This window comes from Haliotis cracherodii, unplaced genomic scaffold, assembly GCF_022045235.1.
Source record: "Haliotis cracherodii isolate W230 unplaced genomic scaffold, xgHalCrac1.p SCAF_14, whole genome shotgun sequence".
In the NCBI taxonomy this organism is placed as follows: Eukaryota; Metazoa; Mollusca; class Gastropoda; order Lepetellida; family Haliotidae; genus Haliotis; species Haliotis cracherodii.
The window spans coordinates 37,678,062-37,691,773 of NW_027266269.1; the positions used below are offsets into that span (position 1 = coordinate 37,678,062).

A 13,712-nucleotide genomic window follows, 5' to 3' on the forward strand; every position below is an offset into this window, starting at 1 on the left:
CCGGAATTAGGACTTTTATATTTTTGCGGCCGACTGTATTATGATGTGGGCGTGGCTGAGAACCAAGACTATTATCTTTTAGCCTAAAGAATGAAATATTGTTTTAACCGTTTTCTGAGTCTGCAGTGTTTCAACGGCCCTGTTTGTAGGCCTTTTTGCTGCATCAGTTTGCTGAGTTTGATGTTTGTTATGCATGTTAGGATTTGAACTACTGACATTGTTTGTATTTCCAGAAACAGCATACAAGAGCTCCCTTGACACCCTGGAGAGCGCACGGGATCTCTGGGAGAAAGAAATGCAGGCATCTTGTAATGTAAGCTCAACAGAGTTATCTCCCCTGTGTGTTATCTTGAAGGCCTCACGGTTCCTGTGCCTTCCACTGTCATGTTGCTAGTGCTGCTTGTCATAAACCCCAGCTCACTCATTCACTCACTGAAAATTAGGGGCAGTCTGGTAGCCTAGTGGTTAAAGCGTTCACCCGTCTCGCCGAAGACCCGGGTTCGATTCCCAACATGGGTACAGCGTGTGAAGCCCATTTCTGGTGTTCCCTGCCATGATATTGCTGAAATATTGCAAAAAGCGGCATAAAACCAAACTCACTCACTTACTACTGAAAATTAATAATGAATTGAAACATGAATGGAGACATGGAATATTGTGTGTTTTATCTCTGGGAGTTATGACAGCTCTTTGGAAAGGGCATCAGTTGTGCCATAGTCATGGGTTCAAATCACAGATTGCCAGAATTTTTATCTTTGATGTGTTAATACCGCACATGTGTTCATAGTTGCTGATATGAATTGAAATAGCAGCATTTAAACTTGTTTACTCATATCCTGTGTTGACGTTCGAGCACAGGTGGCCCAGTCGTCTAAGGCGCTGCAATTCACAGTGCAGAGTTGTGTCCCTTGGGCATGCCAGGAGTCTGTGATTGAGGGTTTGAATCCCAGTTCGCCCTGATGTTTCTAGGTTTGTCAGCACCATACCCATGCTCGGGTGTTTCACCAATTGGTAAACGTCTGAGACCTGCATCACTTCGGGCTTTCCTCCCACATTAAGCTGACACGCCGTGATATAACTGGAATACTGTTAAAAGCGGCATTAAACCCCACTCACTCACTCACTCCTGGGTTATATGACATGGCAGCCTTTCATCAACGTTTGGTGAGATTCAGAAAAAAACACTCAATTACTTTCAAGAACACTTGCAGTTATATTGCTGAAATATTGGTGAAAGCAGTGTAAAACCATACGTACTTTCAAGAATATCCGTGAATTTGTTTTCAAAGGAGGGTGTGACTGATTCATGAGGTTTTTACCATTGAATTTTGAGTTTGACCAATCTGCTTGTGACTTAATGCCTTATTCGTGACAAACTAGTGACAAACGTTTGACAATAAAGAGTCAGCTTTTGTACTTGTTTGTGAAATGTGAGAAATATTTGGAAGTAATTGTGTATTATTGTTTCAGATGTTTCAGAGTTTGGATCATGACCGAATCAAATTCCTACGAGAAAGTCTGTGGATTTCTCTCAACATTGATTCCCAAGTTGCAGTGGAAGTTGACGATGTGAGACAAATTTCATGGTTCAAGATTTGCTTGTGAACAAAAGCACATGTCCCCTAGGTTACGGGGTAGATTAGGCCCGAGAAAGAGGCGTTTTAGTGGATTGGGTGACCTGGTAGATAGTGTGTCACCCTATCACTCTCACTCACTCACTCACTCACTCACTCACTCACTCACTCACTCGATCAGTCACTCGATCAGTCACTCGATCAGTCACTCACTCACTCACTTGATCACTCACTCACTCGCTCACTCACTCACTCACTCACTCACTCACTCATTCACTCACTCTTTAAGATTTTTGTGGGACGATGATGAGTCATTTTCAGTTTCATGACAGGTTTTAAAGTTTAATGTATATTCTTAGTTTACTAAGTAGAAGTATTTCTGTGTTTTGTTTCATGTTGAACTTAAATGATTTGCACAAGTTTTGTTATCTTTTTGTTGCCCGTACTCCGACAATATGGATTGTTGCTCATTATATTGATCACTGTTTTGTCTGAACAAGACTTGATAATTTAACGGCCGCTGTCATACAGCCGAAATGTTGCTGTGTTTGGCATTAAACAACAGCAAAACAACATCAACAACAAACAAGAAGAACACATTAGGACCTTGTACAAGTACTCCGTGTTTACAATGAATCTGTTTCAGTGCAGCGAGTCAGTCCGGCATGTGTTGGAACACTGCTCCATGGAAAACGACATCTGTACATATATAGGCAAGCATCAGACAGGCACAGAGAGGCCAGGTAGTCCAATCTTTCTGAATTGTTAGCTCACCAGCACCACTGGTTATTCTGAGGTGGTAGGGTAGGTTAGTTGTTAAAGCGTTTGCCTGTCACGCCGAACGCCCAGGTTTGATTCCCACATAGGTACGATTCGTGAATCCATTTCTTGTGTCCCCACTGTGATACAGTGCTAGAGTGTTGCTAAAAGCCGCGTAAAACTATACTCACTCACTGCTGATGTCAACCAGTTTTTCTGGCTCAAGTGACTGTGCAACGTCAGTGTGCCTGCAACTGGAAAAAAGCAATTTCATTAAAATAATGTAATTACCCGTGGTAGAATAGGTCTTATGCTTGCCGTAAAAGGCGACTATGCTTGTTGTAAAAGGTGACTATGTTTGTCGTAAGAGGCGACTAACGGGATCGGGTGGTCAGACTCGCTGACTTGCTTGATGCATGTCATCGTATCCAAATTGCATGGATCAATGCTCATGATGTCTATCACTGGATTGTCTGGTCCAGACCCGATTATTTACATTCCGCCATCATATAGATGGAATATTGCTGAGTAAGGCGTGAAAAACAAACAAACAAACATTTTCAAAAGCTGACATCAGATTTGCCCAAGAACCGTCTATCTTTCAGTTGAACTGAGCAGTCAAAGTTCACTCAGGGTTGACCATGTTTGGATATCTCCTCAGATCATTGCTGTAACAGAGAGGTATCTGATCAGATCTGATGTTAATGAGATTGGGATTACCAGCGAGTAATTTTCAACAAGGCATTTGTGGCACTTGATTGTTTATAGGCTGCCGTCATATGGCTGGAATATTGCTGGTCGCGGCAAAGACACAAGTGCCTTACGAAGGTGCTGAAATCCTGACTGTCATAATAACAATAATTGATTTAGAATGACCTTGACCTTTCAGCACGTATTGTATTTGAGAACTACTACAGTAATACAGATACTTTGGGGCGTAGAGCCGCCCAGGCACAAAGGTCAGGAGGTCAGAGGACACAGCCAGCCAGAAGTAATGGTGTTACCATGTCAGGTAAATACATGAGTGGGTGACACCTTGTCCACAGTGTAGCTCAACATGCTTGTTTGTATGTGGATGGTATATTCAAATTTGGTAAGGCCATGTTGACTATTAGACTTTCATCCCTGTCTCCGTGTGACCAAACATCCCAGCCTGCGTCATCTGGTGTCGATGAAACTGTTCCCGTATTTCTTTACTTGCTGAAATGCAACCATGGGCGAAGCAAACATTCACGCTTCATGCGACTAACATTTGTGAAGATATGGTTAGATCTAGTCTTCAGTAACCCATGAGTCCCCACTGAAGATACGGTTAGATCTGGTCTTCAGCAACCCATGCTTGTCCCCTGTGAAGATATGGTTAGATCTAGTCTTCAGCAACCCATGCTTGTCCCCTGTGAAGATATGGTTAGATCTAGTCTTCAGCAAACCATGCTTGTCCCCTGTGAAGATATGGTTAGATCTAGTCTTCAGCAACCCATGCTTGTCCCCTGTGAAGATATGGTTAGATCTAGTCTTCAGCAAACCATGCTTGTCCCCTGTGAAGATATGGTTAGATCTAGTCTTCAGCAACCCATGCTTGTCCCCTGTGAAGATATGGTTAGATCTAGTCTTCAGCAAACCATGCTTGTCCCCTGTGAAGATATGGTTAGATCTTGTCTTCAGCAAACCATGCTTGTCCCCTGTGAAGATATGGTTAGATCTAGTCTTCAGCAAACATGCTTGTCCCCTGTGAAGATATGGTTAGATCTAGTCTTCAGCAACCCATGCTTGTCCCCTGTGAAGATATGGTTAGATCTAGTCTTCAGCAACCCATGCTTGTCCCCTGTGAAGATATGGTTAGATCTAGTCTTCAGCAACCCATGCTTGTCCCCTGTGAAGATATGGTTAGATCTAGTCTTCAGCAAACCATGCTTGTCTCCTGTGAAGATATGGTTAGATCTTGTCTTCAGCAAACCATGCTTGTCCCCAGTGAAGATATGGTTAGATCTAGTCTTCAGCAACCCATGCTTGTCCCCTGTGAAGATATGGTTAGATCTAGTCTTCAGCAACCCATGCTTGTCCCCTGTGAAGATATGGTTAGATCTAGTCTTCAGCAAACCATGCTTGTCCCCTGTGAAGATATGGTTAGATCTTGTCTTCAGCAAACCATGCTTGTCCCCTGTGAAGATATGGTTAGATCTAGTCTTCAGCAACCCATGCTTGTCCCCTGTGAAGATATGGTTAGATCTAGTCTTCAGCAACCCATGCTTGTCCCCTGTGAAGATATGGTTAGATCTAGTCTTCAGCAAACCATGCTTGTCCCCTGTGAAGATATGGTTAGATCTAGTCTTCAGCAAACCATGCTTGTCCCCTGTGAAGATATGGTTAGATCTAGTCTTCAGCAAACCATGCTTGTCCCCTGTGAAGATATGGTTAGATCTAGTCTTCAGCAAACCATGCTTGTCCCCTGTGAAGATATGGTTAGATCTAGTCTTCAGCAAACCATGCTTGTCCCCTGTGAAGATATGGTTAGATCTAGTCTTCAGCAAACCATGCTTGTCCCCTGTGAAGATATGGTTAGATCTAGTCTTCAGCAAACCATGCTTGTCCCCTGTGAAGATATGGTTAGATCTAGTCTTCAGCAAACCATGCTTGTCCCCTGTGAAGATATGGTTAGATCTAGTCTTCAGCAACCCATGCTTGTTATAAGAAGTGACTAACATTTTCGGTTTGTCAGGCTTGATGCTCATGATGTCAATCATTGGATTGTCTTGTTCAGACTCGATTATGTACAGACTGCTGACATATAGCTGGAATATTGCTGGGTGTGGCAAAGAGTGCAGGGTTTAACAATAAGAACAAAAATAATCTCTACAAAATAAAATCCCCCATGCCTCCTTTAATGAAGACCGTCAAACACTGTAGTGTCAAACTTTGATGGTTGTATGGATTGGAAAATCTTGCTTAGTACCCGTGTTTTCTTTTTTCATTCATCATTATCAGTTGTGTGGAACCTGGTGTAACGAGAAGTGATTACGCAGGTCCCTTCAACACAACGGTGTTTGACACAACGGTGTTTGACACAACAGTGTTTGACACAATGGTGTTTGACACCACGGTGTTTGACACAACGGTGTTTGACACAACAGTGTTTGACACAATGGTGTTTGACACAATGGTGTTTGACACAACAGTGTTTGACACAACAGTGTTTGACACAACGGTGTTTGACACAACGGTGTTTGACTGTAGTCGGGATGAAAGTCTGATGATAACTGTGTGGCCTCATGTCCTGTGTTGATTGTTGGGCATGTTGAGTGAGCAATAGGTTACCTGGGATGAGTATAATGAGTATGATTGATGAATGCTTTAACACTGTTTTATACTTGGATTCTAGACCTTCTGATCATAAACTCCATGCGTTCAGAAAAAATATAGATTTGAAATTTCCAGTTTTGTAGATTCTTATTCTTTTGACATGAAAACCTGATAAATAATCCAAAATCTAAAACAGTGTACTTCACTACATTGTTTCAGACCCGTGAAGATCCGGGGTATATTTGGTCTTCAGCCACCCATGCTTGCTGTAAAAGGCAACTATGCTTGTCGTAAGAGGCGATTAACGGGATCAGGTGGTCAGGCTTGCTGACCTGGTTGATGCATGTCATCATATCCGCATTGCGTGAATCATGTGTCAATCACTAGATTGTCTTGTCCAGACTTGATTATGTACAGACCGCTGTCATATAGCTGGAATATTGCTGAGTGCGGCGTTAAACAACAAACAAACAAACAAGACATTGTTTCAATATTGCAAGCATATTACATTTCGCTTTCTTGCCATGTTGATGGTCTCAGAGATGCCAACCATTCCGATGTATTCAGCTTTCTACAAGACTTGAAGTAAAACTTTCTGAAAGTTACTGTTCAAAATCTGCTGTGAATATACATATTAGACATATTCATATTCTTTAATTTATGTCTCAATTCACAAAATGAGTTGACCGTTTGATATTCTAGGTGCCTTGTGTTTTTGTTGGAGACGAATAATGTTTTAGTAACCGCTTCAAGACGTACAATTCTGTCTCTGAAAGGATGAAACACAACTTCGGGGGTCTCACAACATTACTGCTCAGATTTTCCAGTGAAAGTTTTTTGTGTGTAGTAAAACCTGAGCACAAATTACTTTTTTTAGGTATTTTGCGATCAGATTTTAAAGATAACTTGTTTAATTTCTTTGAAAGGGATTGAAAGTTGGAGTACTGAGTTAGGATAAGATATATGGATGAACAACATCTTTATTACAATAAGGAGCGCTGTTAGAACCTAAATAACACCACTTGCTTGATAATGATGTTAGAACCTAAAAAAAACATCACTTGCTTGATAATGATGTTAGAACCTAAATAACATCACTTGCTTGATAACGGTTTTAGAACCTAAATAACATCACTTGCTTGATAACAGTGTTAGAAACTAAATAACATCACTTGCTTGATATGGTATTAGAACCTAAATAACATCGCTTGCTTGATAACGTTAGAAACTACACCGAAACGTCATTCCCAATTGTAAAAGAGAAGTTGTTCATCCATATATCTTATCTTTACTCAATAATATTTTTAACCAGAATATCACTTGGTCGACCTGTAAATCAGATTAGATTGGCTGTTCAGCTTATAGATTCAATGAGTAACATCACACAGTTGCCTATTGTTGAGGCAGTGAAAATATTCTTTGACTTCTTTCGGTTGGCATCTCTGTGTTCCTGGGGGGGGCACGGGTGGCCCAGTCGTCTAAGGCGCCGCGATTCGCTGTGCAGGGTTGCTTCCCTTAGGCACGCCAGAAACCCATGATTGTGGGTTCGAATCCCAGTTCGCCCCGATTATGTTTCTAGGTTTGTCAGCACCATACCCGTGCTCGTGGGTTTCACCGAAGTGGTAAACGTCCGAGACCTGCATCACTTCGGGCTTTCCTCCCTCATTAAGCTGACACGCCTTGATATAACTGGAATACTGTTAAAAGCGGCGTTAAACCCAACTCACTCACTCACTCACTGTGTACCTGGAATATTTTAATTTCAATGAAGAGTGTGTCAAGGGTAGCCAGGTTGTCTGAGGTGCTACAGTTCTCAGGGTAGAGCTGCCTCCCTCCCTTAGGCTTGCTGTTTTGTCAGCACCACGCTTGTTGGTTTCACCAACGTGGTAAACATCTGAGACATTCCTCATTTCGGGCTTTCCTCCCACATTAACCTGACCAGCCGTGATATAACTGAGATACTGTTACAAGCGGTGGTGAACCAAACTCACCTATTCCTGCTGACACCTTGTTTTTCCTGCTGTTTATAGATAACACATACGCAACGGTAGATGGTAAGCCAACAAGAAGCACTTCTTTTAGATCAAATACAGGCAGTTTTAGATGACTCTAGTTTCTAGTATAGCGTTAGTGAGATTTGCAGTTACATTCAAAATGTAAGTATTGTCTCAATGCATTATTGTTCACAGTCGTATCTGTAATAATGACGTATTTATCAATGAAACTCATCAAAATCTCATTCTGGCAAGAAAGACTGAGTATAGTCTGTCTTGCAGACCCTGATACAAATAAATCAACTACAGCCCATGCAAGTCTAGATTACTGCAGTATCAGGAAATGAAGAGAATCACTGGGCTCCCTTTTATTATATTTTTATTTAGATAACTGAGCAACTGTTTTTTCTGTACGATATGTTCATCTCAGAGACAATATGTTAGTCTAGACTGAGTATAATGGAGCAAATCCATGAGAAGAAAGAATTCAGATTCTGATCTAAGTCTTGCCTGTATTTGTGTTGCATGACGTGTTGGGATACAGGGTGATGTGCCCATGTTTAGACAGCTCTGTGCATGGTTTGACGAGCTGCTCCTGCCTCTGTTCCTGAGTCAATGAGGCACCATACCTACCTCCTGCTTCCACGCCCCCAGCTAACCATCCTCATCACCTTCGTCATCCTTCCTGAGGCATTGAGACATGTATAAGACCTGTGAAAGTCCGGGGTAGAATAGGTCTTCAGCAACCCCATACTTCATACTTCACTAACCGTAAAAGGCGACTATGCTTGTCATAAACGGCGACTAACGGGATCGGGTGGTCAGGCTCACTGACTTGGTTGATGCATGTCATTGTGTCCCAATTGTGTGGGTAGGTGCTCATGACGTCAATCACTGGATTGTCTGGCCCAGACTCGATTATTTACAGACGGCCGTCATATAGCTGGAATATTGCTGAGTGTGGCGTTAAACAATAAACAAGCAAACAGTTACTTGTTTAGGTTTCTGAAAAGAGGCACTGATTAGTGTTTTGGCACTGAAACAACATGTCCTCTAAATTAGTTAGTCTAAAGCCAGTGGGTCCTTTTTCAAGACCAAAGGGTGTATAAGTCAATTTAATGTTTTTTTAGTTCATGGGAATTTTGTTTTGTAATTTCCATCCGATACCCCTCAGTGTTTGTCTCGTCTTAATGCAGAGAGATATTGATTTCAGTGAGATTGTTGCCAACCCCCAATTTTAAGATTAATTTTCAGAGGAGGAGAAGGGAGAATGCGCCTGTGTATTAGTCTGAGAGTCATCAGGTCTGTGGTTCACTTCACTGTCACTGATAACTCACGCCTTGACCCTAAGTCTCCAGCATCCTCTGTAAACTGATGCCTTGACCCTAAGTGTCCATCACTCTCTGTAAACTGATGACTTGACCCTAAGTGTCCATCATCCTCTGTAAACTGATGCCTTGACACTAAAGGTCCATCATCCTCTGTAAACTGATGCCTTGACCCTAAGTGTCCATCTTCCTCTGTAAACTGATGCCTTGACCCTAAGTGTCCATCATCCTCTGTAAACTGATGCCTTGACCCTAAGTGTCCATCATCCTCTGTAAACTGATGCCTTGACCCTAAGTGTCCATCATCCTCTGTAAACTGATGCCTTGACCATAAGTGTCCATAATCCTCTGTAAACTGACACCTTGACCCTAAGTGTCCATCATCCTCTGTAAACTGATGCCTTGACCCTAAGTGTCCATCACTCTCTGTAAACTGATGCCTTGACCCTAAGTGTCCATAATCCTCTGTAAACTGATGCCTTGACCCTAAGTGTCCATAATCCTCTGTAAACTGATGCCTTGACCCTAAGTGTCCATCATCCTCTGTAAACTGATGCCTTGACCCTAAGTGTCCATCATCCTCTGTAAACTGATGCCTTGACACTAAGTGTCCATCATCCTCTGTAAACTGATGCCTTGACCCTAAGTGTCCATTACTCTCTGTAAACTGATACCTTGACCCTGAGTGTCCATCATCCTCTGTAAACTGATGCCTTGACCCTAAGTGTCAAGCATCCTCTGTAAACTGATGCCTTGACACTAAAGGTCCATCATCCTCTGTAAACTGATGCCTTGACCCTAAGTGTCCATAATCCTCTGTAAACTGATGCCTTGACCCTAAGTGTCCATCATCCTCTGTAAACTGATGCCTTGACCCTAAGTGTCCATCATCCTCTGTAAACTGATGCCTTGACACTAAGTGTCCATCATCCTCTGTAAACTGATGCCTTGACCCTAAGTGTCCATTACTCTCTGTAAACTGATGCCTTGACCCTGAGTGTCCATCATCCTCTGTAAACTGATGCCTTGACCCTAAGTGTCCATTACTCTCTGTAAACTGATGCCTTGACACTAAAGGTCCATCATCCTCTGTAAACTGATGCCTTGACCCTAAGTGTCCAGCATCCTCTGTAAACTGACGCCTTGACCCTAAGTGTCCATCATCCTCTGAAAACTGATGCCTTGACCCTGAGTGTCCATTATCCTCTGTAAACTGAGGCATTGACCCTAAGTGTCCATCATCATCTGTTAACTGATGCCTTGACACTGAGTGTCAATCACTCTCTGATGACTCATGGTTTAGCATCTGTCTTTCTGTAACCTCAAACTTCACCCTGAGTCTCCATCAGTCTGTGACTTGCCTCTAGGTCACCTTGTTTAATGTTGCGTTTTACGGATATTTTGCTAACCAGTAAACTTGGGTATGTCAAAATGAAAATAATAATGAATTTGTTTATCTTAGCATGCTTGTATTGTGTTCATTTATTTGGCATTATTCAAAGATTATTTAAAAAGCATTGCTATGTGCAGGAACAATAAAAACACTTATTTGATCACTAGTCATCTGCTAGGTTACGAGGTTGGGCCATGGAATATATCAACATTATTTTTTATTTCATTTTCTGCTTGTGGCTTTTGGCTCTAGTTGGTCGAGTTCGAGAACCATAACATTAGAAAGTAGTTGCCATATATTTGTCTTACTCATCTGCAATGATGGGTGGGCATCAGTAGACTTTCTGACCATCTTGTCAGATGGCGACCATGTTGTCCTAGACTACTTGTTTGCACGGCAGCGATAGAGCTGGAGGAATTGGGGAGGGGACATGATTAGGCTCGGGATAATGTTGATTCCATCAGTTACCTTAAATCGTGAAATTAATGGGTCTCCAAATTAATACAACTGTGACCCCTTGCCAAAAAACAACTCAAAATCAATGCGGCTGCCCCACCCCATCCCCAGTGGAATGATACATATCCTGACCTTAATCCAACCTTACCTTAATCCAATTAAACAGCAAACAGCACCACTTATTAGCACTGAGTAGAGCACTTCCGTAAAAACAGCAAACAGCACCACTTATTAGCACTGAGTAGAGCACTTCCGTAAAAACAGTAAACAGCACCACTTATTAGCACTGAGTAGAGCATTTCCGTAAAAACAGTAAACAGCACCACTTATTAGCACTGAGTAGAGCATTTCCGTAAAAACAGTAAACAGCACCACTTATTAGCACTGAGTAGAGCATTTCCGTAAAAACAGCAAACAGCACCACTTATTAGCACTGAGTAGAGCACTTCCGTAAAAACAGTAAACAGCACCACTTATTAGCACTGAGTAGAGCACTTCCGTAAAAACAGTAAACAGCACCACTTATTAGCACTGAGTAGAGCACTTCCGTAAAAACAGTAAACAGCACCACTTATTAGCACTGAGTAGAGCACTTCCGTAAAAACAGTAAACAGTGTTTTCTTAAAAACAACGCACAATTTATATGTTTATGTTGTTGACTAGCACTAAAGAAGTTCAAAGGCAATAAAATATTTGAACCAACAACAGTTCACTGATTGGTATGCAGATAAAGTTTCAACAAGCTTGACACAAGTGGGTAGAACTCTTGACCCCAGCAGTGATAACGCACCAGATCCAGATTCTTTGAATGACATTGTCATATATTTGTTACAACTGCTGCTCAATAAACTGAGCTTGTGTTTATATTCAAGTTGGCATTCCGGCTATCCAAAGTGTGCAGTGAGGCCGTCTTGTTGTTGATAGTCACTTTGGAGGCATAAATGTGAAGTTCATGTGAAGACCACTCGCATTTTTCGCATTTAAGTCACGCTCGCGTTAATTTCAAGATTTACAGTATATCACCGCTGTTCCCCGCTTGCACTGAGATGACATTTCCTGTCTTCATCAATACTTCGTGGATGTCACCTATTTGTTTAGGATGGGTGTGTTTTGAAGTCCCGAGTGGGCTGAAGGGTCCTTTGGCAATACTGTACATCGCCTTATGTCACCCCAACACACTTTTTTTAATTCATGCAGAGAATATTTCGCACAACCCAAATAAAAGCAAAATGTATTTTTGTGCCTTTGTTCTAAAGTATGAATTTGGTGTAGTAGTTATTAAGGACACATAGAAACCCTAGAATGACCTGCCTTCTTTTTCCATTGAATTAGTTAGATATAAGAAAAATGTCAGACAAAACTGAGTACTCTCAATGCAGATGAGGAAACATCCTTTAAATTTTCACTATTTTGTTCTGTGACGTCAAAATTCCTTCAAGTGTAACCATGGTAACCCAAATCACTTCAGTTTAATGATCATATGAGAACACAAATTTTAGTGTTTTCTGTCTGGAAAATTATAAACCTCTAGAAAGTGGAGTAATATGTATTATTTTAAGTGGATTTCGTATTTCTTCATGGGCAAGAGGTGGAGGATGTGATCGGTCTATGAGTATATGTGTGTAGGCAGGAAATGGTGCATCTTCCTTTGCTCACATCAGTGAAAGGTGGGCGTGGTATTTCTGGACAACACCCCCTGGCTGTCCTTGTGTGAATTTGAACTCATCATATCTTCCATTTATTTGCTTTAGTATCATGTGTTTTTCCTCTTTAAAGCATGCCTCTATGTCTACTTGATGCTACAGGTGCTTGCCTTCGTCTTGTGTCCCTTCATGGGTACAATGTGTGAAGCCTACTTCTGGTGTCCGGGATATTGCTGGAATATTGCTAAAAGTGGTACAGTCAAGTCCCGTTAATCCAACATGGTTGGTTGCATATGGTTATGTCGGGGTAACAAGTAGGTCTGATAAATGAAATTAAGCAGTATGAACATTCGAGATTGAAAATCGGACAACTGCACAATAGATAACGATACAAACACGTCATAAAAAAAGGATAAAGAAATATTCATATTGTAAAGTTACATTGTTGGTGGAATGTGTTTTCTAATCATGATACCTCTAAAGCCAACCAAAAAACTACTGTTTTGGGCTATATGACCGATTCAAATTACTTTTAAAAGCATAGTCTGGAATGGAAGTCGCCAGTTTTGAAACTAGTGCCGCAATGCTTAAGAAAGCTGCTTTCTTATTGGCTAATCATGACTTCCTGTTTGTCATTTCATTGGTCGGAGGGTGAGACTGTCAGATTAACGGGTCTAAATAGCACAGATTTAATCGGTTCCCACCTTTAGTGTCGGATAAAGCCAATTGTCGGATTAACAAGTGTCAGATTAACGAGATTTGGCTGTATAAAACTTGATTATTCACAGGCTGCCGTCATATAGCTGGAATACTGTAACATCCAACATCCAACAGACTACCAGATATTCCATGCATGTTTTGAACTACAGTCTTTCTTGATGGCCTTGTTATGCTTTCTCATTGTGTGCATATATACTGAACAAAATCAGGAATATTTTATGGATATTTTTAGTAGTTTTAGAATTAGCACACAATTTCATAAAAATATCGAAAACAAATATTCATGATCCCAGACTTATTTTGTTCAGTATAGAAACATCTGTGATGCATGCTGGGAATTGTTGTCTTGATTCATGATTTTGCATTTGAATATGTATTGCTAATGTGAATTCATTATTTGTTTCATGAATTTATTATTTCCTTTCTAAATCTTGTCTTATTTCATTTGATTGAAGTCTCCTATTTTCCCAGTTAATATGATTTTTGACTATTGATTAGGAATGAAACAAGGAGCTCCATGTTCTGTCTTAGTAAGGCCTTTTATT

The 13,712-nt window shown here is 41.2% G+C and overlaps 1 protein-coding gene across 9 annotated transcripts in view; it reads left to right on the forward strand.

Annotated features, from left to right (window-relative positions):
- LOC139461227 (proline-serine-threonine phosphatase-interacting protein 1-like) overlaps window positions 1-13,712 on the forward strand; it is a 66,080-nt gene that overhangs the window by 40,936 nt on the left and 11,432 nt on the right. For 5 of the 9 annotated variants that reach the window (XM_071242851.1, XM_071242859.1, XM_071242854.1 and 2 more), the window contains exons 8-12: window positions 234-313; window positions 1,471-1,569; window positions 2,221-2,317; window positions 3,223-3,345; window positions 7,664-7,687. In XM_071242851.1, the coding sequence (XP_071098952.1) occupies window positions 234-313; window positions 1,471-1,569; window positions 2,221-2,317; window positions 3,223-3,345; window positions 7,664-7,687 (423 nt within the window). Of the gene's footprint in view, window positions 1-233; window positions 314-1,470; window positions 1,570-2,220; window positions 2,318-3,222; window positions 3,346-7,663; window positions 7,688-8,881; window positions 8,930-13,712 lie in introns of all 9 variants that reach the window. The other 4 variants (XM_071242857.1, XM_071242858.1, XM_071242852.1 and 1 more) reach the window with 2 other exon arrangements.